This window comes from Ciona intestinalis, chromosome 11 (assembly GCF_000224145.3).
Source record: "Ciona intestinalis chromosome 11, KH, whole genome shotgun sequence".
NCBI lineage: Eukaryota > Metazoa > Chordata > Ascidiacea > Phlebobranchia > Cionidae > Ciona > Ciona intestinalis.
In genome coordinates this window covers 244,759-268,687 of record NC_020176.2, presented here as the reverse complement: position 1 = coordinate 268,687, position 23,929 = coordinate 244,759, and the positions used below count along the sequence as shown (strand labels likewise).

Here is a 23,929-nt window from a genome sequence, read left to right as displayed (position 1 = left end):
ATAAGAAGCACCCATGTATAACTCGACAGTGAGCATGAGGTGTATGAATACACCATGTGTGTCTGGTGTATAAGAAGACACCCATGTTATAACTCGACAGTGAGCATGAGGTGTATGAATACACCATGTGTGTCTGGTGTATAAGAAGACACCCATGTTATAGCTCGACAGTAAGCATGAGGTGTATGAATACATCATGTGTGTCTGGTGTATAAGAAGACACCCATGTTATAACTCGACGGTGAGCATGAGGTGTATGAATACACCATGTGTGTCTGGTGTATAAGAAGACACCCATGTTATAACTCGACGGTGAGCATGAGGTGTATGAATACACCATGTGTGTCTGGTGTATAAGAAGACACCCATGTTATAACTCGACAATGTACATGGAGTGTATATGAATACAACATGTATGACGTATGTAATAAACCACATTATCTCCTCAGACATTCGAGGCACGATTTGGCCAAACCTGGCACTGTGCGGTTGGTTCAAACTTTGGCAGTGCCATACATCACATAACGAACGAATACATCGAAGTCTCTATGCCACAAGTGTCTGTGCTGTTGTTTAGATGCAGCATACCCAACAGTGGCGATCATGACGTCACAACACACGCTACCTCCACTGATTTAACGTAACAATAAACTTTATGTCGCGTATAATTAAAGTTTTAAAACGTGGATTTTAGGCTAAATATATGAAATGTGTTGAAATGGGAAACTTTTAGCTTTGTAACCAGTAACATGCTGCAATATTGTTAATTAAATATTTTCCAGTGATTGAAATTGAGGAAACCTTGCTCCTGCAAAGATTGCCCGAAGTAAAAACAACAGCTCGTATGCAGTATTTGGCCTATCCTTATTTACATACACTCACTATATTACCAAACACAAAGCACATAATACTATCAATGTATTAAGTTACAAAACTGTAATACCAAATAAAGTAGTGAACTGAGAATATATTGATCAGGTTATAAGGAGCAAACGATATACCATAATCTCGTTATAAAGCACAGACATTGCACCAATGATCACAGTATGTTAAGGAAAATTTGTTTCTTATGTTTTTTGCGGTAACCAATGTGAATATAAGCAACTTGTTCAAAATGTTATTTCTGCGCCCAGATATTTAAATAGGATAATGATAGAAGAGAAATACTTTTAAAGTACATACTGGCATACATAGCACATTAACTCTGGTACAAACTCATAGACACTAAACCTGGGGTGGCATGGTTTGCAGGCAAAACATTACAACCAACAAGTTAGATTTGTTTCACAGTATTATGTGTCTAACTATCCTGCCTTCCCTGTGTTTTAAAATATTTAAAATATTTACCGCCGATAAAACTTAAGCCTCGGTAAATATCTGCCCATGTTTCATGAACTTCATATGATAACTTTCCGCATCACAATTCGTCACTAACCGTGATACATTACGATCATCACTTCCTGCCCAAGTTCTTTGACCTGAAGGTTCCGGGTTTGGCTCCCACCCACTACGGTTAACCGTGAACAAAGTTTTTGCATCGAAACTTTTAAAGGTGTTCCAAATATTGGAATTTTCCGTATCTTTTCTCATTATGTCGCAACAATGCAGCGCACTAACGTCGATTGGGTGGGCTTCTGTGTTGAATATGTAGCCACCTAAAATATAAACATTATATTCATAATTTTTAAACATGATGCTGAAATTAAAATTATTTAAAAACTGTAGGACTGACAATTTAACAACAACTTTCCCAAGGACACATACACCCCCAACGGCAACAGAGTCAAGCTTTCAACCTGTAACCTCTGGTCTAGAGGTTGTGACGGGACTAACCAAAACAATGAAGAGAGGGAAACAGCAACAAAATACAGTTGTTAAAAACAAAATACTTGACAAAGAACAGATTTTGAAAAATGTATATCTAGCTTGTCAATGAGCATGAGGTACAACAACATAATGGTATCATAGTTAAATAAAAAGTACTGAATATTAAAAATACAAAAATGTAACAAAACAAAACAAGTATTTAGCTTGACAGTGAGCATGAGGACCAACAAGACCCATTAACATAACATAGGTTAGGTAAAACTTGCTGACAATACAACATCAACCCTCTAACTCACCAGCCCCCAGTATGCATTCCCTCCCATCCCCAAACTCCCTCAGTGATGCCCCCTTCATGGTGGTTAGCAGTGGGTTCTCTGGGTCAAACAGAAGGTACAGATATTTGATCGTTTCAGCGAGAAAAAAAGATTCCATCCGGTTGTCAAGGCGATGGTCGCGCACATCTTTAACCTTGGGGTTTTAAAGAGATTATGATGAAATATTAAATGATTATTCGCTCATAATCATAAGTGCTCATTTTTACCTCGGGCAAGACAGATTAAACGTTATAATATATTAACTCAAAGGAATCCAAAAGACTAATTTGCTTATTTATCTTTATACGATAATAATGTACATCCTTGGTGTATTAATGACTTGTCAAGAACTGTGTAGGGAATAGGGCCATACATAAGCAGTCTGGGTGTTGGTTGTTGTGTTTATGGGTAAAATCTGATTTAAAATTTATGGTTTTGCCCACATAGAATAGAAAATTCGCATTTATTCTGTTACTTTTGCCATCAGTTATAATGTTAAATATTCATTTTAACTTTTTGCATAATTAATGTAGCCTATTTATTCTGCGGAGGAGCAATGATATATGACATCACAATACTCACTGTTGCGTAACCACAATTAGTTTTAGCAACTTTTTCAATGGAACGTAACAATTGTTTCCCAAACTCCAGTAGCCTTGGATCTTTGTTTGATTTATAAAGATACATCGTGCTTTCTATCAACTCTGTGGTAAAATAATTGTTTTTGTGATGTCATGATCATAACTCACAAATATTATTAGATATAAACACCAAACAGTATACCAGGTAATGAGGTAATATATATGTTTTCCTTACTAAAAAGGAAGACATACGAGCCACTCATTTTTTGTTCCAAATTGGGAAGCCACTTTACTCAGTGATATTAAACCAAACGTGATTCTTCTATAAGAATACACGCGTTCTGTAAGAATACACGCTAGCTAGTGTATTATTTTATAAGGGTGAGGCAGGAGACTTGGTATGCAGGCATGAGTTGTTCGGACATTCACATTACTTATATGTTAAATACGTGGTAACTCATAAGCTGGCACAAAGTGTATGAAACATAACACCCGTGTTATACTGACTGTAGTTTCCCCTCCAATAAAGGATAAAAGTTACATTCATTCACCTGGTCTAAGCGGGTAGCCCTCCCTTCCATTAAAAGGTTCTGATTGTGTAATGCTGTAAAACTCGGGCGTTCCACCATATTTATCCCACACGTCGTAGTAACTTAGTATCGTCTTGTAAGCATTCTCGGTGTCTCCGTATAAAGTCTGCACGAAGTGTTGTTAGGATATGTGTCAAGTTGTGGGTCTAGTGCTGTGGCTTAGTGGTTAGAAGCTTGTATTATAATCCAAGGTTACTGAGTTATAAAAAGTCGTTGCTGGTTTAGCTGCCAACCAGTGGTCACTGACCGTTTGTTCTAATTTTTCAATTTTTGTTGTTGGTGTTTTACAATTTTAATTGGAAAAGCAAAAGCTTAGAAAGTTACGTAAATAAACAGAATATAAAGTACAAAAGTAGTGTATCTAGTAATTGAACATAAGTTATATCTGATAAATCAGAGCTTAAACTATATAAATGTAGCTTTCATTGGAGGTTACCAGCTCTTCATTAGCTTGATTTTTGCTCTCAAACTCATAGGAATAAATACAATTTAGGTTATCATATTAAACAACTATTACATCAACCCACTTGTAAACCCGGCCAGAAGGCTTCGAGTGACTGATGGATTGGAAGGGTGATCGAACCTGTGTTCATATTAGCCCACATATACCAATCACCCTGCTTCAGGTATTTCTCTATTGGACCCAAGAACTCTGCAGAAGATTACGCAAAGTTGTCAGTGATAAAATGACACATGTAAAAAGTTTTTGGTGGAATCCTACGCAGTGGTTAGGCAATTGCATTCTAACTGAAGGGTACGGGGTTCAATGCTTGACGCTGTCACCATTGTGGGCGTACCACCTTGGGCAAGACACTTAATGGTCATTGCTTCAACTCTAATAGGTTGTAGCACCCTGGGTAATGGGCTAACTTTGGCTTCAGGGCTTTAATCTCTCGTAATAAATCTCAGGTCCCATGTGTTGAACTTATTGGGTGATTAGTTGATTCAGTAAATCAGGATTAAGCTTCAGACGCACAAAGAAATAAACCAAAGTAAACACATCATATCAAAAAAAAAAAAACTATGTATTTACCTACTCCTGCTTTCCTTGTGATTATAATGTTTAGCCTTATATTCACTTACCTCAATTACTTAGTTAAGTTCCAATATCAACCCCTACCTTTAAACATCTCCATTAACTCGGGCATATCCAGTAATATTGATCCTTTCACTAAATATTCGTAGAACGAATCAACCCCTGCCCCAATGCCAGAGTCGAGCGCCGTCCATTTGCCCGTTATAACATTTATGTGGTTGCCCAACTATGAATAGAGGGTGTTTGTCAATTATGTGTTTTAAAAAGTAGAAGTAATACGTGTGCCCTACAGAAGACCTCACCCATATAGAATAGAATCTCTATTATTGAGTATTTATAAACTGCTTCAGTACGGTCTAGATTGGGATTCTTGGGAACATAGCGATAGGTAATAGTGTAGTAAATATGATTATTTATATTCCAAACATTAGAATAAAAAAATTGTTACCAAACGTAGGGTAATGGCCCAACTCTGGCTTAAATCCCAGATTCCAAGGCATGCCTGACTGTAGAAACTCACCCATATACAATACAACCCCCAACAAAGACAATCCCAACTTACCAAACCAATATTAGATCTTGATTGATTCAAAGCATGAATTGCCTTCATAGCGATTTCTTCATATTTGGCGTCACCGGTCAATCTACTTAGTGTAGCAAACTCCACTATAAACGTTCCCACCCCCGCAGTGCATGTGATGGGTGTTTCATTCGCATCCACCCCATAACGTAGGTTCACCGTCCCAAAAGGCATGTACGTGGGTGTGTTAAACGCTGTGGGATGGTGGAGGTAAAATAAAGCAACAAAAATATAAACCACACAAAAAACACATATATATATATATTAATATTTTATTTCCTTTTTGTTAAACTATTCTTTTTCTAAAAGACGTAACTTTTTATTTATTTACAAATTTGGTGTCAGTGTTTATTGTTTAATGCAGAGTAGAAAATTTAGGGTAAGCTTGCCAACCCTTTACGTGCTACCCAGGGCCAGAAGATCCCTCATAAGTATATAATACACCTGGCTACAATAGCATATATATATATATATATGGCATATCAACACTTATATTTCTACACACCTGGTAACAATCTATCTGCCACATCCACAGCCAAGTCAAGCAGTGGTCCACTACACGGCCACCCTGGTGTTAATTCCAACCCTGCTTTATCTGCCATTAGATGAGCTGACAGTAGACCACCGACCACTGGGTTAAAGAGGTTGGTTAAGCAAGTTCGATTTAATAGGAAATAATAAAAGAATCAATGGAAAACCAACCACTGGGTTAAAGTGGTGCATTAAGTAGGGTGTTTATTATAGACTATTAGAAGACCGAAGGGTAAAACTTAATACACAAGTATACGCTGATACGCATAGCATGCCTTATGCTGTTTTATCGCTACATTATACATTCTAAATGCCAAATCTGTTAAAAAATAGTAAATTAATGCAGTGTCTTAAAAATGAAATACTGTTAAAAAAATTATCCATTTTACGACATTTGACAAGACATCATGACATAACAAACCAAATAAAACATTGCACATACATCATCAGAAACCAAACAATAAGAAAGTCACCTCTAATATTTGTTTCAAACACTGACACATTAACGTTTATATTGAAGTCGATGTTGTTCGTTAATTCATTCGCGACTCTCCTGAATTCGCTGTAGTTCCCCAACACCTGGGATAGAAATCAAAAATTTTTCAACCTAAACTTTAAAATATGAAAACACAGATTTGTTGAATTTTCCCTTCTTGTTTTTAATTTATAAGTGTTTAAAGTTTTTATATGAAATAAAAAATGACACGAGCAAAAAAAGTTAGAGAACCTTCTTCTCTTATAGAACTGTCACATTTAGGCATTTCGCTTTAATATGATCAACAAAAAAAATGTGAAATTGAATTCATCAATAAATTTTTTTGATTTATATGTCTGTCATTTAAAACTGTTTCAAAAAGGAGTTTAAAATTCCACAATTCATGAATATCAATACAATCAAGACTTTTCCAATTATAACAAACTCAATGAAATTACGATAAAAATGAATTTATGAATAAGAAAACGAACCGCCAAAGTATCAAGCGCATCAACCAGTGTAAGGGAAAAGCTCCCCCAAGTGTTGACCCCATCGCAGGTCAAAGGTCGAAGTTCATCGTAGGGGTAACCTCGTTCTAAGTATCCGTTGTAAGCGTGGTAAAACATATCCTTTACTTTGTTCCTGTGGATGGGGGGTTTACAACATGGGTGTCTTCATATACATGGTGTTATTAAAAACAACAACAGATACAGTAGGTGAACATACAAACACCGATTATAAACATTGGTTTAACATTTCATCTGGTTTAACACAGAGTTTTTTAACTTTTCAGGTTTGTAGTTCTAACTGAGACACCTAACACGTATGTCCCACTACTCCATCAATAAAATAACCTACATTTGTTTATATTTACACCTATTATATTATTCACCACTTTGCAGCAATTAGGCATCTAAAACACAACAATCCCATGAGGTTTAATTATGCCCCAATAATAAATATATGTCTCCTAAAATGCCACTAATTAAGTACTGATACCCAGCTACCAAAGTGTAATACTTTATCCCTTAATACAAAATACCTTAAATCACTAAGTTCATCTTCATTTGAATTTCCACCAAAACAATTTGAAACTAACACAAGCATTATTAAAAGTACGAGATAAAACTTTCCCATTTTAAACCCAGCAATATTTTATCTGTGAAAAAATACATGAAAATTATAAGCAAGAATAACACAAAATCATCATAATACATTACTGTGAGCAAACAACTGGCCACAATAACTATTATTACTCAGCAGAAAATTCAACCTGTGTAACATGAGTCGGCACGTTAGTTATCACAATATTTGAACCGTTAAATAATTTTTCATTTTCCAATAAAATTTTAATTTCTTCATTTGCAGAATAAACAACTCCAGACTTAGCTGAACAAAGTTTCAATTTTTCGTCACAATTTACATTATTTTTATTCACAATGTTCATGTTATCACAGCAGTAATCCAACATTTTCCCGACTTTCCAGTGATAACTCACAAACACCTCGCTAGTTTTGATGACCCGCCCATCTAGAATATACTGGATTGAGAAATAAATTCTATGTTCTTGTGGAATGTCATTTCTACCCACAGCTTTCTGCTTTAACTTCATAACTTGAACTTTTGCAGCCAATTTCTCAGATTTCGCTCCCTTAAAATAAGCCTTGAAGCTACTTTTGGGAAAAGATTGCAACACGATTAACTTTTTCACGTCTTTTTTCGCAAACTTTGCTTCACATTTGTGATCTTCTTGCGACCTGTGGTTTAAGCAAAACTGTTCGAAACACGCGGAACATTTCACTGGAACCAATTCCGATTTGTGACAGTTTAAAAACGTACATTCGTACTTAGGTGGCGGTTGTAATGTAGAAACATCTAATGTCACAGCCTTCGGCAGTTTCGTGCACTTATGTTCGGCTGGTTTCTCGTGATCTTTACAGAAAATATTGGCACACACATCGCACGTAAATGGTAAGAAATCCAACCTACTGCATTCATCATAGCTACAATGCTTACCAATGTCAAACTCAGACATTTCAAAAAATTCTGAAAGTTTACGTGTTGGGACTTCCCCACTGTTACAAAGTAATAGAAATCATAAACTTTCGGGGTCAAAAGGAAAATGAGTTATATTATAGCACAGATGTTTATGAGTGGTCTCTGATCTGAGGTACAAATTTCCCAAAATTGTCTATACGGAACACTAATCACCCACAAAGCTAAATACTTGGTAACTAGTAAGCTGCACAAGGTATATCAAACAGAACGACTGTGTTTTAACGACTGTTGTTGCCCCGCTACGCGATCATAAATAATTAAGTTACTATTATTTATATCAGAGTACGGACTCTGTCACATTTTCGCAGGTACGATCCGAAACAGGAGATTACAATACATTAACAACATAGCTACACAAAAAGTACCGTTGTTCATAAACAATCCAGCATTAAAAAGAAAGAATAAACCAACAATTCATAAAATAAACAAAAACTCTTTCGAATCCAACACTTTTTCCGATTATTGGTTGCTTTTACTTCGTATCTCTTTCTTGATTCGCTGTGTTTTTTTACAAAAAATTCAAACAAACAATTGCATGTCTCATGTTCTCAAACCCCCGAAACACTTTGTCGATCGTTCTATATTGTTAGATTAACATTGCTAACAGCAAAGCCAAACTCATTAACCACAGTTCCAATGAATTAAAGCTCCCACTAGATGTTGTTGACGACATAGACGCTGTAGTGACGTAATAATCTGAAAAGAATGTTTAACAAAGATAGTTTCGTTTGTTAATTAGGTGTAAATATAATTTCAAGAATTATAAAACAAAATCCTTACGATCCCCATAGACCGTTGTTAACTGTTAAAAATACGAACAGCATATTTGAATAAAATGTGCAAAGGATGTCCCATCTTACCCCACCCTATTATATGCTTTTAACCGTAAGTAAGTATTAACACCGTCGTTTCGTCACTATAATCTGTCTTTTCTTTTTATTCTATAATGAATGAATGAAACTGTTCCCATGGCGGCCAACGATGGTCGTTATAACACGGATGTTTTGTTTCATACACCATGTGCCAGCTAATTACGAGTTACGTAATCTTCGCTACCACAACCGAGCACCAAAAATTGATTATTATTAATACATTATGACGTCATCATAAGCCTTACCGCTCGACTTAACAAACTTTATCGATTTCATTGTTCGTTCACGATCACCACTGTGATAAACCATCGAACCATCTGTGACGTAACCCCTCGCAAATAGAAGGTTGAACTTCCCATTGTTTAAATCCCAAGTGGTCATTGTTCCATTGATACGCTTTGTGACGTCATAAGGCCGAATAAACGAGCACGTTATGACCCCATTCACAAATCGAATTTTGTAGTGATACTTTTCCTGTGGGGTGGGGATCATATTAGTTTGTGTGTCTGATATAACATATACCTTATACGAAATAGACAACATGAACCCGTTTATTTTTTTCGACTCTTCTAGAATCGTTAGGATACGGAAAAATATACTTAAACTATATGTGAACATTGTTCCTTCTATGTATTCACACTTATAATAACACTAGATAGTAGATATACCTTTGTTTTAACATCTACTGGTGTTTGGTGTGGGGGAAGGTATGCTGTTTTCCACACAAGACCCCGCGAGGTGGCGCCACCTACCATACAGATGTAGCAATCGTCGTCACCCTGGAAAACATAGGTTTTGTAATTATTTAATATATGGGTTCCTAATATCAGTTAAGGATTTACGAAAAGTCGCGCAAAAATTACCCACGAAGTTACATACGTGGTAACTCGTAAGGTGGCACGAAGTGTATGAAACAGAACAACCATGTTATAACGTCTGTTGTTGCCCGCCATGTACCCATGGAATTCCTCTTACCATTAAACTGTCACGTGATATTGCCATGGCAACGTAACCGGATGTGACGCTTTGTATGACGAATCTCATCGAACCGCTTCCGGTTTCTTCCCAAGCTACACTGCCACCTAGTGTCAAGTTCCAATATCCGCCACCAGCTGTTATTGTGACGTCATCCTGAAAACAAAAATCATTCATCCATGACGAAGCCAACATTTTAAAAACGAATTTTAGCAAAACACTAATTTTAGGAAAAAATAAAACGAAATTTTAAAAATTAGAGTAAAACCACAGCATATAGTTTACCTGATTCGCGTTTGCAGAATAGCTTTCCGAAACTACTGCGGCGATTAGTAAATAATAAAAACACATTCCGTTTATTCTAAATAGAAACATCTTATTGGCCATTTTCATTCTATAGTGCCTGGGATCCAGTTATTTTGCCCCAACACTCAGAAACACTGCATATTAGTAGCTATATACTTGGGCCAGCATATTCGCTCAATACAATTCTAATTGAAGCAAATCAGCTCGGAAACCATCAGCTTCCCATGAGATTTATAACGTTGTGATGATTGAATGTCATTTATTAATATCATCGTAGTTGTATTCCGCTATATAGGATCGAGGCTTAATGCTGCTACCATTGTGGGTATATGTGTGCTTGGAAAACATTTAACGACAATTGTTCCAACCCAGTGGTCACTTATATGGGTTGAAACAAATTGTAAACATAACTTACGCTAAAACTTCCATTAAAAGTTCTTCGACGCTCTGATTAAAACAATGTTTATTTAAATTTAGTTTGATGCCATCGTTTGCTTGGTAAAATCTTTGTCAGAAGTGGGATTCGAACCCATTCACCCTTTGGCCCAAAACACTTCCCACTTTGAAATTATGGGGTAATACGTTATCACCAGCATTGGTGGTTCAGTGGTAGAATCCTCGCCTACCACGCGGGGGGCCCGGATTCGATTCCCGGCCAATGCAACCTCTTTTCACATTCGATAAAAAGAGGTTCATAGCCTTCGTAGAGAAATTATAAAACTGACCCATCTTTCAGTTTTGGCGATTACCTTCTGCGTCATTCCCTCTTCACTTCTTGTACAGCCACATGTGTATTTTGTTGCTTTGGGTGTTCAATAAAGTTACTGCATTGAGAAAAAAAATACGTTAGCACCCGAATCCCATATTTACTCACCGTTTTTTTAACAGTTAATAACGCTCTTGTATTGTCGCACTGTTACGACTTTACAATTCTGTAAATATTCTTTATTTACTACCGAATGGAACGATAAAGAAGAATGAAAACATGTACCATCTTGCCCCACCCCACTATAAATAACACGTATTACGTCAATCATGGTGCTTGTTGCATCACGCGTATAAATAAGTTTCCGCTAAATTGTTTACGCTACATCGTGCGTTGAAACCCAATAACATCATCGGTTTCGTTTTAGCGAGCCAACCAAAAAGGAAAATTCAAACCACTTTTATGTATAAATAACTTAAAGCCAATATTAAGATCATCATGTCATGTACAAGCAAACGAAATCTATTGTAGCTTCAGACATTATTTGGCTAGAGATTTTAATAAAGCACATATGAAAGGGGGGAGGAGGGGGTATAAAGACGTTTTCATTTTTTTTCTTGTCTTATTTGGTAGTAAACAAAGAACATTTAAACAATTATATAACCGTATATCCGCGACTCTAGAAGAACGTTGTTAATTGTTCAAAACACGATCAGGAAATATGAGGTTGTTAGATTCTGTCCCATCTTGTAGGATACTACATATTCTGTAATCTATTTCCAAGAATTTTTAATCTTTTAAAGTTAGGTATGCTACTGTTTCGTTCTCTTCTATTTGGAGTTTCATTCTGTTGTTGCTACACAGGTAAATGTGAACTTAGTTCATCATTTTGTGATTAAGATGACCCCTATAAATATGTATATAGTAGGGTGGGGGAAGATGGGACACTTTTGTCGGACGAGACCTTTTTAATTTTCTTTTTACAAACCCCCATTTAAGGATATTCAGAAAAAAAGTGTTACAGAACTATTTATTAATAGTTATAATCAATTTTCTGTTACTACAAGTTCATATGCATTTGTAAGATACAATATTTATCTATTGAAATTCGAACAATACCCATTATCGTTTAAACAATACCAATTTTCATACAATAATATACTGTAATATTTCGTGGTGTTTACGTGTGTTTCTTATAAAAAATATCATTTATTAATCAAACCTAACACTAATTTTAAACTGTCCCGTCTTACCCTGTATGTTTACGAATTTGTAAAATTTTGCCTGTTGTGCGAACTTCACCTGTTGTTGTCGCTAAATAACTCCTCATGTGTTTTAATATATTTTTGGAATTGTTGTTATAAATAAGAAAGGAATAATAATACTAATTTGTGATATTACCCAAAACCGTCATCCGTTTTGATTTTTAAATATTGGGCAGAATGTGCTTAAGTTTCCGATTTCCCCCATCCCCCTATACTATATATCTATTTTTTCTAGCAGGACCAAATTGATTGTATTACACAAAAACAAACTGTACGTAATGTTTCAGCATATTTTATTAACTCGCGGTTTAGTGATTCGAACTCACAAACCACAAAATTTTGGCAGTTTATTTACGATTCAGCAAGCATTCATAATGACCATCTTACTGAATTTCAGGTATTTTAAAAATGTGGCATTGATTCATCATCGAATTTTACTTATCAACAGTAAAGAAAGTACTGCTGTTGAGAAGTAAAAAACTGTTTTTTTTTCTTGCCCGCATCCTATCTTTTCCCCATACTATAGAAAAAAATCATAAAGCAGAGTAGACCCCTAAATTACAAGACGTAAGTTTGTTCTTATACAGAAATATTTTCGTTAAGTTACAGACGCTTTAAACTTGGACCATCTGCAGCAGGCGTGTCGGGGTGAGGACGGTTTGTTTGACTGCGGCAATGGCCAGTGCATCCCTCGACGTCTTCTAAGGAATCTCGGCCGAGACTGCGATAATAACGCCGACGAGGAAGCAGGTGAACTATTGTAAAATATTGCGATCTTGAAGCAAAATAATGGGATTTGAAATTCGCACAATGAAATGACGTATGTGCTTAGTGGTATCAGCCACGCCTTTTAACTGACACTCTTTCCCAAACCTTTTACCCATAGCGTGTTTTAACAATTTTTGTTTTGCTGCTAATTCCCTTCTTTGCGTTTTATAAATAACTTGATTATCGCTTTCGATTTCTGACTCAATTGAGTAAGAGTATGTATTGTTGTACCAGTATTGAGTATTTGCACGTTCCATCAAACAATGGACTTTATTTTCGTTCCTCTCCCAGCATCACTTATACAGAAACCCATGCTTTTTATAATACGGTATTGCGTTAGGCTAAACTGTTGCTAAATATATTACCACTGCCACATTACTGTGTAGGCATTCATTTACCCGTACAGTGTACGAATTAACAACATATAGTAGGTTTGGGGAAGATGAGACACCTTTTTACTCTATTTTCCCGTACCTTGGTAGTAAAGAAAAATATCCAAAGAATTTTAAAACCGTATTCCCCCGACTCCCATAAACCGGTGTTAATTGTTTAAAAACGATCAGAATATTGAGATATTGTTTGGTAAAGGTGTCCCATCTTCCCCTGTCCTAAACGTATCGCAAAATCGTTACAACATTAACACCGCGTTATTTTAGCCTTTACATGCGATGGTTTATACTGCCAGCAACGTCAATGCAATAATTTATCATTACGTATTAGCGCGCAAATCAGCTACCTCACTGGCCACCCCAAGTTGCATTCTATAAAGTAAACAACTTAAATACTTACTCAGGTTATTTTCAATGCAACGACAACGAGGTGAAGTGTCGTTTCAGCAACCGCTGTGCGCAAAGACATAATATCAACACAGCGGATAGCTGCACTGAAAACGAACAGTTTATTCTGCCATGTCGCGAAGAGGAAGGTATACCAATGTTTAACATGTATACAGTATGTTTGAAAAGTCACTGTGCACTTGCGTATTTATTAACAGACATGTTTCAGTATAGAATCCAGGAGGTAAATATGAATGACAATTATAAATGATGTTGAAAGTGACCCCCATTAGCATTAATACAGACTTGACATCAATACAAGTTTGGACCCTTCTTATTGTGTTTCTAAACAACTTAATTAATAAAATAATAAAAATATGTGTTGAAACATTACACAACGTGACTTTCCCAACTCTGTAGTAGGTTGGGGTAAGATGGGGCTCGTATATTCACCTTTATCGTACCATTTGGTAGTAAACAAAGTGTATTTATAGAGAATTATATAACCGTATCCTCACAAAAATATTGGCTACTATATGTTAACGGTATCCATCTTACCCCACAGTTAGTATATATACCGATGTGTAGACGAACTCATTCATGTTTGCTTGCTATATATATAATAGGATGGGGGAAGATGGGATACCTTTTCGTTTAGTTTTCTCTTTCCATTTAGTAGTAAACAAAGAACATTCAATGAATTATAAAACCGCATCTTCACGACTTCCACAGACCGTTGTTAATTGTTTAAAACACGATCAGGCTATTTGGATATTATGTGTTAAAGGTGTCCCATCTTCCCCCACTCTACTATAATAACAATATACACTCTGTTATAAACAATTGATTAAACTTTTTAGTTAATACTTGAAATATACAGACTGGTTCGCGGCCATCATCCCCTCTTTATGACCAATCTGATACATACACTTCGGTTAGGGGTTATAATGCGGCTTGATTGGTATGGTGTGTGCGTGCGTCTTATACATTGTCACCGAAGCGTAACAGAGCGATTATATATAGTAGGGTTGGGAAAGACGGGACAATTTTAGCACATATTATCCAAATATTCTAACCGTGTTTTTAACAATTAACAACAGTCGATGAGAGTTATAAGAATACGGTTTTATATGTTTTGAATGCTCTTTGTCTACTACTAAATAAGACGAGAAAATAGAGCGAAACTGTGCCCTATCTTCCCCCATTGTACTATATACATATTTTTAAGTTGTAACATAGTTGTCATAATAACACTGATTGAATCTCAGAGTTCACATGCGCTAAGAGTCGGAAGTGTATACAACGTTGGAAAGTAATGGATGGTAAATACGACTGCGCTACCATGCTTATTCCCGATGACACTAGCGATGAAGATGCCTCATTACCTGCATGCGCCAACACCGAAATACGTTGCGGATTTGATGGAAATTCCACTAAATGTATTCCTCGTGAATGGGTAATGGATGGGGTGGATGATTGTTACCAAGGAACCGACGAGCAGTCGGCGCTGGTTTGCGACCAAAGGAAGGAGTTTCGGTGCCCTGGGAACGGTCGGTGTGTCGCGAGGTACAGAGTAAATGATGGTTATGAAGACTGTGATGATGGTTCGGATGAAGAGACAAACATGATTTGTTTGGATACCGAGTTTGATTGCTTAGGAATTAACCAACCACCTTTAAGTCCTGAGAGACGGTGTATTCCAAAAACGTGGCAGCTAAACGATAGAACGGATTGCACTGACGGTAGCGATGAATCGACTGTCCCGTTAAACGGTTCTTGTCCAGATGGAAGTTTTCAATGTAAGGTTTCGTTAAGGTGTATTCCAGTGTCTTATTTATGTGACGGCCTTAACCACTGTGGTGACTGTACTGATGAGATTGAAGAATGCGAAGAACCGGTGATGTTTCGTTGCCCGAACGATACCTTACATAGGACTTGCCTGCATTGGTCTTATGCGTGTGATCCATACGCCGACTGCCCCAATGTGGAAGACGACATATTCACAGTTGGGCCCGGGTTCAAATGCCAGAAGGGATATTTTGGCTTATCTAATATGCAGAAGTATTGCATCATTCCGCAATGGAGTCTGAAAGATTCTTATTTCTCGTGTGATGACCGTTCGGATCTTTGCTACCAAAACGACACTTTCCAATGCAGTCTATGCATGGATGGGACTACAGTAATCGCACCGAGACAGATTTGTGACGGAATCTTTGATTGCTCCGACTTGTCAGATGAATGCCTATGCGTGACGTCATCTTTTGGGGCTGCTGATTTGTGCAGCAGTGTTTGTTATGGGGATCAAAGCACTTCTTGCTCGCAATGCAGGACAGGAGAGTTCTTATGCGATGACGTGTGCTTACCATCTAGTAAAGTATGCGACGGGGTTGTTGATTGTCATCTATCTTTAATGGATGAGCGCTGGTGTACTAAAGAGTCAGGTGCCTTTATACCAGCACGTACAAAAGACTTTGTGTGCCAACCTGTGCCAGATATATTTCAAAGAGTTTTAGAAAATGGGAATTTTGATTACCTGGCCAACAAGAGCTTTCCTATAATGGCAAAGAGGTCGGTTTTGATTTTACTCATTTATGAATAAAGTGTATTCGGCAGTGCCCGGTGTAAGATAGAGTAGGATGGGGAAGATGGGACACCTTTAACACGTAATATTCGAAAATCTTGATCGTGTTCTAAACAATTAAGAACAGTCTATGGTAGGCGTAAGGATACGGTTTTACAATTCTTTAAATGTTCTTCGTTTACTACCAAATGGCACGAGAAAATGAAATAAAAAGGTGTCCCATCTTCCCCTACTCTACTATATAATGTGTAAACTAATGTCTTCTTTTTAACAAAAGGCGTTTTCAATGTAGAAACCTAAGAATTGAACGTGAAATTTACAACCACTTAGTTGATCCAATATATAAAATGTTGTCGGGCCACATAGCAGATCGCAAGGAATTGTAAATAGCGTTCGTTATATTATTTAACAAATTTGGTTATACATGCCTGTTATATTATGCCCATATATTAACACTATGTAGGATAAAATGAGACATACCGTTAGCAGTTAGGAACTAAATCTCATATTTCCAATCGTGATTTTAACAATTAACGAGGTTTTTATAAAGTCGTCAGGATACGGTTAAATAATTCTATAAATATTCTTCTTTGGAACCATGATACCCCAACCTACTATATATCGCTTTATTCTATGAATCTCATAGCGTGAAGTTTGTAACTTGTTATTTATAGTGGGATGGGGTAATCTGAGATGTTTTCGTTCTCTTTTATTCGTTCCATTTGATAGGAAACAAAGAATATTTACGGAATTATATAACCGTTGCCCGTGAGTTTAAAAAAACGTTTGTGACTTAAAAAAAACCGTCAGAAATGGCATATTTGTAGCACATAACTTTAAATTTAAAAAAAAAACAATCGGGGAATATGGTTCTTAAGTGTAACGGTTTCTTATATTTATAATTCTAGTTGTGACGGGATTACGGAATGTAGAAATATGGAGGACGAATGCAGTGAAAGAGCGAACTGCACAAACAAACCGACAGTCTGCACTGAAATACCATTAGTTCGGGTAACTTATTATCATATAGTATTATGTAGGGGAAGATGAGACACCTTTTCATTCTAATTTCTTGTCCCATTTAAAGGAAACAAAAAACATTTCAAGAATTATAAAACCGTATCCTTCCGACTCCCATAGGCCGTTGTTAATTGTTTAAAACACGATTAGGATATTTGGATATTAGATGCTAAAAGTGTCCCATCTTTCCCCACTCTACTGTACAAATTATTTCTTAAACAAGAAAGTTATATAGGTGAAGTACAATTTTTTGCCGAGTTTAACAACAGGTTGTTATGAACTTTCGTTGTGAAGATGATGGTATATAAACTTCGCTGTAATTCTAGTACTGTACGATAAGATGGAATACAGTTATCGCTTAAATCACATACTTCATGATGTGTGTTTAATAATATTAACAACGCTTCTTTGGAGTCGTAAAGATGCGGTTTCATAATTCCGTTAAATAGTCTTTGTTTACTACCAAATGAGACGATAAAAGCGAAACAAGCTCCAACCTATACCCTACTATAATATCAATCCTATTTATTTTACAGCAAAAAATCCCGACCGGTGTTGTGCCCAATGTGACAAAGACTGTGTATTTAGAAATTCGACGTTGCAGTGGTTCTTTCAATTTTGTTTTTGGTTTCTCGGTTTGCAACGGAATAAGTGAATGTCAAAACGGGGAAGACGAGCGAAATTGCTCAGGACGTTTCGAATGCGATGCTGGTCACCGCGTTTGGTTAACAGGTTTGATACAGTAGGATGGAGGAAGATGGGACACATTTTAACTCAAAGAACATTCAAAGAAAGATGAAACTATGTCCCCATGAGTCTCATAGACCGTTGTTAATTTGTGTAAAACACGATCAAGATATCTGGTTATTATGTGCTAAAGGTGTCCCATCTCCCCCCACCCTATTATATATACCATACATTCAGTTATTACTGTGGTGTAAGATGTATATAGTATACCGTTGGCACTTATAACATCCATTTATAACGGGTTTTTAACAATCAACAACGATCTTATATTAGAATTGTTAAAATAAGGTTTTAGAATTCAGTAAATATTCTTTATTTACCACCAAATGTGACGATAACGTAAAATGAAAACCTGGACCATCTTACCCTACCCTACTACTATATCCAGAACCACAATGCCCCCAAAACATTTGAAGTTTACAAAAACATCGTTTCGGTAGTTGCGGGCACGTTTACACACATTAGGGGCGTTTTATTTTTGTTATCTGAACCACCTTAATAAAGGTCACAAGCTTTTCAGATGTCGTCTCACTCCATCCTATCCAGTGTATAAAACCAGCGTATATTTGTCACTATATTTAAAAAGCTTTACTACCATGCAGCGTATATAGTTAAACTCAAACTGTTCAACAGGTTCGAAAAAGGTGGTAAGTATCGACAACAAGCAAAAATGCGACGCGGTCTTCCCTCCGGAGTGCCTTGACTATTCAGACGAAGTAAACTGCAGTGAATCCACACACTTTTACTGCGAAAGCGGAACTCCTTTCTTTGTTCGTCGAGACCAAGTGACAGACGGCAATAGAGATTGTGCAGACGCATCTGACGAGTGCCCACCTAATGTGTTCCAAGCCAGCGATATATCGTCACGAGAGGAGCTTATTAAATCCCCCTTCCTTAGAGCAATGATCTGGTTCATGGCGTGCGTAGCCATCAACGGTAACGCTCTGGTCTTCTTTTTTTCACTGAAATCTCTCTGGGAAAACTCGAAAAAGGCGAAAGTTTTACAAGCGCCAAGGGTAGCTGTGATTAACAAGCTTTTAATTCTAAATCTTTCTATCGCCGATTTTCTCATGGGCGTTGCTTTGTTAATTATCGCAATCAAGTCAGCTCAATTTTCGGGTCAATATTGCTGGAGAGATCTGTTATGGCGAAGCAGTACAACCTGCGACGTCATTGGAGTTCTGTCCGTGCTCTCGTGTGAAGCGTCGGTTCTCTCGCTTGTATGTTTAACTTCATATCGTTTATACACAATCTATTTCCCTTTAAAATCGCGCACAGTTAGCACAAAGGTTGCAACTATCTGGATTATTGGCATTTGGGTTCTATGTTTTGTTTTAGCTCTTCTTCCACTTTCTGACCACCTATCCCGATACATGGTGACTACTATAAGGATCAAAACTACGCCCTACCTAAAGACTGAGATGATTCGGTTTGACCAACTGCTGGCGTTTACAAAAAGGATCTCCGTCACGCAACGAAACGTTAGTGTCGAAGGCGTATTCACTACGGGTTCGTGGTCAGTTCTGCAGCGGTTTCTTAACACCAACTTTCCTGGGCATGCGCCTGAACCAGTTGGGTACTTCGGTTACTACAGCGCCAGTGCTGTGTGTCTGCCGAGGTATTTCAAACTGACCACTGACCAATTGGGATTGAATGAGATTTCTGCCGTTATCATGAGCTTCAACTTCATTACCTTGCTCTATATAAGTGCAGCATACGCTGCGATTTATAAAAGAACATCCTCCGGTGCCTTTTCAGCTAATACAGCAAATAGGCAACAAACAGAACAACGACAGAAGAACGCAAAGAACCTTCAACGAAAGATATCAATTCTAATTCTCACAGACTTTTCCTGTTGGCTTCCAGTTTGCCTTATGACGTTTATAAGCTACAGAGAATCAGGTTTACCGAGTTTCGTGTACTCTGTTTCTGCAATTATTCTTTTGCCGATAAACAGCTCTTTGAACCCAATCATATACACTGACGCAGTACCAAAACTATACCGAATGCTAAAACAAATCCGTGTGCAGGTCAGGGCATGGTTGAATTAAAACCAATCCACAGCAAAAGCTCCCAACGAAACAACAACATCAGTATAACTTAAACTATATACGATCGCCATTCAAAAAATAAGTTTTCCGGATTCGGTGGTTTATCATTGCTCCAACTCAGTGGACACTAATGAGTTGTCTAAATTTGTCAGACACAGAAAAAAGTTACATACGTGGTAACTTATAAGCAGGCACGAGGTGTACGAAACAGAACACTCGTGTTATAACGACTGTCGTCCCCCGACATGCCAGGATAAATAACTGCTTCTATTCCATTTTGTTCCCAAATGTTCGTATTGTACCTAGCAAAAACTTAGAAACCAAATTACTCTGTATAAATATCAAAACGTTTATTGGACCAGTATTTGTGTCTCGCTTAAACGTTCGGTGTTCGTTGACAAACTGTGTTGAATATGTGTTTTATTTGTTTATAAAAACATCACACCTTTTTGAGCACACTTTTGTTTCTAATACGTTTAAATTGGATATAAATAAACACAAATGGCTGGTTCGTTTGCTAGGTGTAGCAACTATGCTTCGTGTTGTCGCTATATCCTGTCATTAACTATTCTTTAATCTTCGCTACCGTAATCAGAGAGACAAGCGTTATAGTAGGGTAGGGGGAGATGGGACACCTCTTATTCTATTCTCTCGACCCATTTGGTAGTAAACAAAGAACATTCAAAGAATTATAAAACTGCATCCACACGACTCCCATATACCGTTGTTAATTGTTTAAAACACGAATAGGATATTTGGATATTATGCGCTAAAGATGTCCCATCTTACCCCACATAACTATATATTATATAATAATGTTTATCATTTTTTCGGGTAAATTAGATTCATAATACTTTGTCTAACAAAGCTCAATCTACCAACTTGACTCTAAACAAAGGATCCACTTACTTAAAACCCAGTTTCTTACGATAAGCTCGACTTTGCTGCAAAATCCTTCCTGGTTTTACCCATCACAGCGAACATCGTGCGGTTGGTTTCTAATATTTTGCGCCTATGTTTTAACAAGAGGGAATTTAAGGTAAAGACCACGGGGTTCAGAAATTAGTCAATAAGTGACTACATAGTTATAAAGGTTTTGTGTTTAATTAAATGTTTTTTATTATCCTTTCTTAGTAGTACACCAGTTACAAGCTGTTTAGTAGTTGGGGTAAGATGGTTCAGGTTTTCATTCTATTTTATCGTCCAATTTGGTAGAAACCAAAAAAATATTTACAGAAATATATAACGTAAACAGAGTTGAGAAATATGGGATATTATGCGCTAACCGACTAACGGTATCCATCTTACCCCACAGTTTCTTTTCAAACAATATTGATTAAGTGTTCGTAATGAACAGACATATTTAACAATAAGCAATTATTATGATGTAAATTGTAGCCCTGTTACATCATATTCATTAGTATGAATGGCATGACGTAACAAACAATGCTGATGGCGACAGCTGATGACGTAGATGATGTCGTCATCATATTGTTGGGGGCGGTAACAGCTGTTGGGGTAAAACATTTGGTTACAAATCTAAACAACTACCCTATGGGTAATTATGGGAAGGTACAGCCATTAATACAACGGGTGCATAAAGTATGTGCACCAAGTATAACGACTGTTAAAGAGCTTTTGACACGGCGGTCATGTCGTTGCGCATCATACATGGTAGTTCATACACCTCGTGCCCGCTAACGAGTTACCACGTATCAAATTTGTGGGTGAATATTTTGTAATGTATAGATGACAATTTAGAAAAGTCAATAATGACCACTGGGTTGAAGCAATTGAAGTGTCTTGCCCAATGTCACATGCGCCCACAATGGTGGCAGCATATACACGCATAATACCTGCTGTTGTTGTGGCATCAACAGTCCCATTCACGAAGTCAATAAGATAACTCGAGGCAAACCTATGCTCATCGTGATAGCTTGGTTCACCCGCTGTATTAACCTCACCAGCAGCATACAACAGGTAAAACTTGTTTTTATTCAAATCCCATGTTGTTGTGACGTTGTTAATGTACTTAGTGACGTTGTTATGACGCACAAACTGACATGTCAGCCTGTTTGCTACTAAAGCCACGTTGCTTTGAATCTGGGAAAATATTACCGTTTTGTTAAGATGATTTGTATGCTGTTGAACTGGTAAAAACGTCGTATATGCGTAAAATTGAACTGTTATCGCGTGGCAGGGCAACGGCATTCGTTATAGTCGAATTGTTCTGTTTCATACACCTCCGTGTTTATTTACATTTTACAAGTTATCACGTAGGTAACCTTTAGGTGATATTTTCTTTACACTTTTTAACTTGTTTAAACTTAACACGGTACACTTGGTAAAACGAATGTGCTGCTAAAGGTGGCTGTACAGTGTACACAGCATCCGGCATGTGAATTCGCTTGCGAAGTCATAAGCAAACCCATTACCGAGTTCCGCATGCGGCAGCGAAATCCGGTCAAATCAGACAAAACGGACGAATTCCGGATACTGTGTACAGCCACCTTAAGTATGTTACGCCTTCATTATATTTACCAACCAACCAAACCACTTACGTCCGCAGTTAACACTGGTGGCCCCCTTGCATTTAAGTAACCTGTTCGTGTCCGCAGGGTGGCGCTGGTGGGAGCAGTTCGTCCACAGAGATAAACGTCATCATCTGGACCCTGTTAGTTACACAGGTGTTAAAATAGTTTAACAATAAACTTCGCATTTAAATCTATATGAGTGAGGTCTTACAGTGAGGCACGCCATGGTACCTAAGACTTAGGCCCAAGTTGGCCCAAACTTTGCTATTGACGGTATATTATTGTAAAACGCGAAAACGAATATGACGTCATAAACTGTATTTACCATCAGTTTATCACGTGATATCGCCATGGCAACATATCCAGTAGCGGGACCCGTCACATTAAACTCAAACGAAGTTTTGCCGAGTTTTATCCACGTGATGACGTCATTCATTGTTGCTGTCCATACCCCTCCGTTGGGTGTCGCTCGCAAGCCGACCTGTAACAAAAAAACATTACGAATAATATTTTTTTAAATAAGAAAAAAGTAATATTTCTTATCAGCTTGTGGTTTGGGGTGCGAGTCTTGCATTTTAAAGCTAAGTGTTTTATATAATGCATTTATGTCAGTTTTGCATTTCCAAGCTCGATGTTATACGTCCAATTATTTAAACGAACATATACTTGCATAATCTCTAAAAAAAAGTCTATGGCGACGAGGGTATGTGGACCAGATTTTCCCAATATTCCCACATTGTATATGCACATTCTATTCTATATGGGTGAGGTCCTACAGTGAGGCATGCCGTGGGACCTGGGATTTAGGCCAGAGTTGGCACATAACCCCAACATTGTATATGCACATTCTATTCCTTATGGGTGAGGTCCTACAGTGGGGCCTGGGATTTAGGACAGAGTTGACCCATTACGCAAATGTACTTTCACAATCAAACTTATAGTTGATTGTCCAAGTCACATTCTACCCAACGTTCTCACCTGCTGTTGCGCATCGACGCCCAATAAACAAATCAAAAATGTTAAAATACATTTTTTAAACATTTTAACTTTCGGATGCCTACCTAAAGCAGGTTATGACGTAACAAATGATCTACAAATGATGAAATAATAAAGAATAATAATCGAGAGTTGTATTATGGCGAAAATAACGTATTATGGCGAAATAACATCCTATAATTATAAAGTAATATACCGTTAGTACAAAATATCCCCTATATTCTCTAATCGTGTTTTTAACATTTAACGTACTTTTAGAGTCGTAGGGATACAGTTATATAATTTCGTTAACATTCTTTATTTACCACCAAATAAGGCATAACAGAAAAAAAAGGGAATG

The 23,929-nt window shown here is 37.2% G+C and overlaps 5 protein-coding genes, 1 long non-coding RNA gene and 1 other non-coding gene across 9 annotated transcripts; 3 read left to right on the top strand and 4 right to left on the bottom strand.

Annotated features, from left to right (window-relative positions):
* Nucleotides 1-902: 902 nt before the first annotated feature.
* On the bottom strand, nt 903-7,089 carry LOC100175549 (ER degradation-enhancing alpha-mannosidase-like protein 2). Its single transcript, XM_002127854.5, has 11 exons — nt 6,977-7,089; nt 6,426-6,576; nt 5,933-6,038; nt 5,434-5,559; nt 4,911-5,122; nt 4,433-4,574; nt 3,840-3,964; nt 3,274-3,418; nt 2,724-2,845; nt 2,124-2,295; nt 903-1,655 (listed from the first exon to the last, which is right to left on the bottom strand). The coding sequence occupies exons 1-11, from the start codon at nt 7,069-7,071 to the stop codon at nt 1,360-1,362; spliced, it is 1,692 nt and encodes a 563-aa protein (XP_002127890.1). The 5' UTR covers nt 7,072-7,089; the 3' UTR covers nt 903-1,359.
* Nucleotides 7,090-7,092: 3 nt separating this feature from the next.
* zf(an1)-2 (zinc finger (AN1-like)-2) lies at nt 7,093-7,969 on the bottom strand. Its single transcript, XM_002127911.4, has one exon. It carries the CDS (start codon nt 7,967-7,969, stop codon nt 7,187-7,189), a length of 783 nt encoding a protein of 260 aa, XP_002127947.1. The 3' UTR covers nt 7,093-7,186.
* Nucleotides 7,970-8,343: 374 nt separating this feature from the next.
* On the bottom strand, nt 8,344-10,345 carry LOC100176256. The gene is made up of 5 exons (XM_002127935.4): nt 10,125-10,345; nt 9,840-9,995; nt 9,533-9,643; nt 9,110-9,338; nt 8,344-8,688 (listed from the first exon to the last, which is right to left on the bottom strand). The coding sequence occupies exons 1-5, from the start codon at nt 10,230-10,232 to the stop codon at nt 8,579-8,581; spliced, it is 714 nt and encodes a 237-aa protein (XP_002127971.1). The 5' UTR covers nt 10,233-10,345; the 3' UTR covers nt 8,344-8,578.
* Nucleotides 10,346-10,737: 392 nt separating this feature from the next.
* On the top strand, nt 10,738-10,808 carry trnag-acc. Its single transcript has one exon. It is a non-coding gene; the product is annotated as a tRNA-Gly (tRNA).
* A 1,579-nt stretch (nt 10,809-12,387) lies between these two features.
* LOC113474711 lies at nt 12,388-13,943 on the top strand. Its single transcript, XR_003396398.1, has 2 exons — nt 12,388-12,866; nt 13,678-13,943. It is a non-coding gene; the product is annotated as an uncharacterized LOC113474711 (long non-coding RNA).
* A 912-nt stretch (nt 13,944-14,855) lies between these two features.
* Nucleotides 14,856-20,658, top strand: LOC113474708 (low-density lipoprotein receptor-related protein 2-like). The gene is made up of 4 exons (XM_026836806.1): nt 14,856-16,228; nt 17,150-17,252; nt 17,798-17,993; nt 18,642-20,658. Exons 1-4 carry the CDS (start codon nt 14,976-14,978, stop codon nt 20,057-20,059), a joined length of 2,970 nt encoding a protein of 989 aa, XP_026692607.1. The 5' UTR covers nt 14,856-14,975; the 3' UTR covers nt 20,060-20,658.
* A 257-nt stretch (nt 20,659-20,915) lies between these two features.
* LOC100186472 lies at nt 20,916-23,685 on the bottom strand. 3 transcript variants are annotated; one of them, XM_026836832.1, is made up of 5 exons: nt 23,572-23,685; nt 22,919-23,074; nt 22,621-22,731; nt 21,916-22,162; nt 20,916-21,071 (listed from the first exon to the last, which is right to left on the bottom strand). In XM_026836832.1, the coding sequence occupies exons 1-5, from the start codon at nt 23,632-23,634 to the stop codon at nt 21,058-21,060; spliced, it is 591 nt and encodes a 196-aa protein (XP_026692633.1). In that variant the 5' UTR covers nt 23,635-23,685; the 3' UTR covers nt 20,916-21,057. The 3 variants fall into 3 exon arrangements, with proteins under 3 accessions (XP_026692633.1, XP_018669582.1, XP_002128092.1); XM_018814037.2 differs by lacking the exon at nt 20,916-21,071 and adding an exon at nt 21,133-21,575 and having other exon boundaries at nt 21,925-22,162; XM_002128056.4 differs by lacking the exon at nt 20,916-21,071 and adding an exon at nt 21,136-21,569.
* Nucleotides 23,686-23,929: the final 244 nt, after the last annotated feature.

What these genes read in the sequence shown, in the direction of transcription:
- LOC100186472 (XM_002128056.4), bottom strand. Translation starts at nt 23,634, where the DNA reads ATGTTTAAAAAATGTATTTTAACATTTTTGATTTGTTTATTGGGCGTC. An exon ending in GCGTCGATGCGCAACAGCAG is followed by an intron (nt 23,075 to 23,571) that starts GTGAGAACGTTG and finishes TTTTTGTTACAG; the next exon opens with GTCGGCTTGCGAGCGACACC. An exon ending in TGATGCCACAACAACAGCAG is followed by an intron (nt 21,570 to 21,915) that starts GTATTATGCGTG and finishes TTACCCCAACAG; the next exon opens with CTGTTACCGCCCCCAACAAT.
- LOC100175549 (XM_002127854.5), bottom strand. Translation starts at nt 7,071, where the DNA reads ATGGGAAAGTTTTATCTCGTACTTTTAATAATGCTTGTGTTAGTTTCA. An exon ending in GGCAGATAGATTGTTACCAG is followed by an intron (nt 5,123 to 5,433) that starts GTGTGTAGAAAT and finishes ACCATCCCACAG; the next exon opens with CGTTTAACACACCCACGTAC. An exon ending in CTAATTGTGGTTACGCAACA is followed by an intron (nt 2,296 to 2,723) that starts GTGAGTATTGTG and finishes TAAAACCCCAAG; the next exon opens with GTTAAAGATGTGCGCGACCA.
- LOC113474708 (XM_026836806.1), top strand. Translation starts at nt 14,976, where the DNA reads ATGGATGGTAAATACGACTGCGCTACCATGCTTATTCCCGATGACACT. An exon ending in CTGAAATACCATTAGTTCGG is followed by an intron (nt 17,253 to 17,797) that starts GTAACTTATTAT and finishes TTTATTTTACAG; the next exon opens with CAAAAAATCCCGACCGGTGT. An exon ending in TCACCGCGTTTGGTTAACAG is followed by an intron (nt 17,994 to 18,641) that starts GTTTGATACAGT and finishes ACTGTTCAACAG; the next exon opens with GTTCGAAAAAGGTGGTAAGT.
- LOC100176256 (XM_002127935.4), bottom strand. Translation starts at nt 10,232, where the DNA reads ATGAAAATGGCCAATAAGATGTTTCTATTTAGAATAAACGGAATGTGT. An exon ending in TATCACGTGACAGTTTAATG is followed by an intron (nt 9,644 to 9,839) that starts GTAAGAGGAATT and finishes TATGTTTTCCAG; the next exon opens with GGTGACGACGATTGCTACAT. An exon ending in CAGTAGATGTTAAAACAAAG is followed by an intron (nt 9,339 to 9,532) that starts GTATATCTACTA and finishes CCCACCCCACAG; the next exon opens with GAAAAGTATCACTACAAAAT.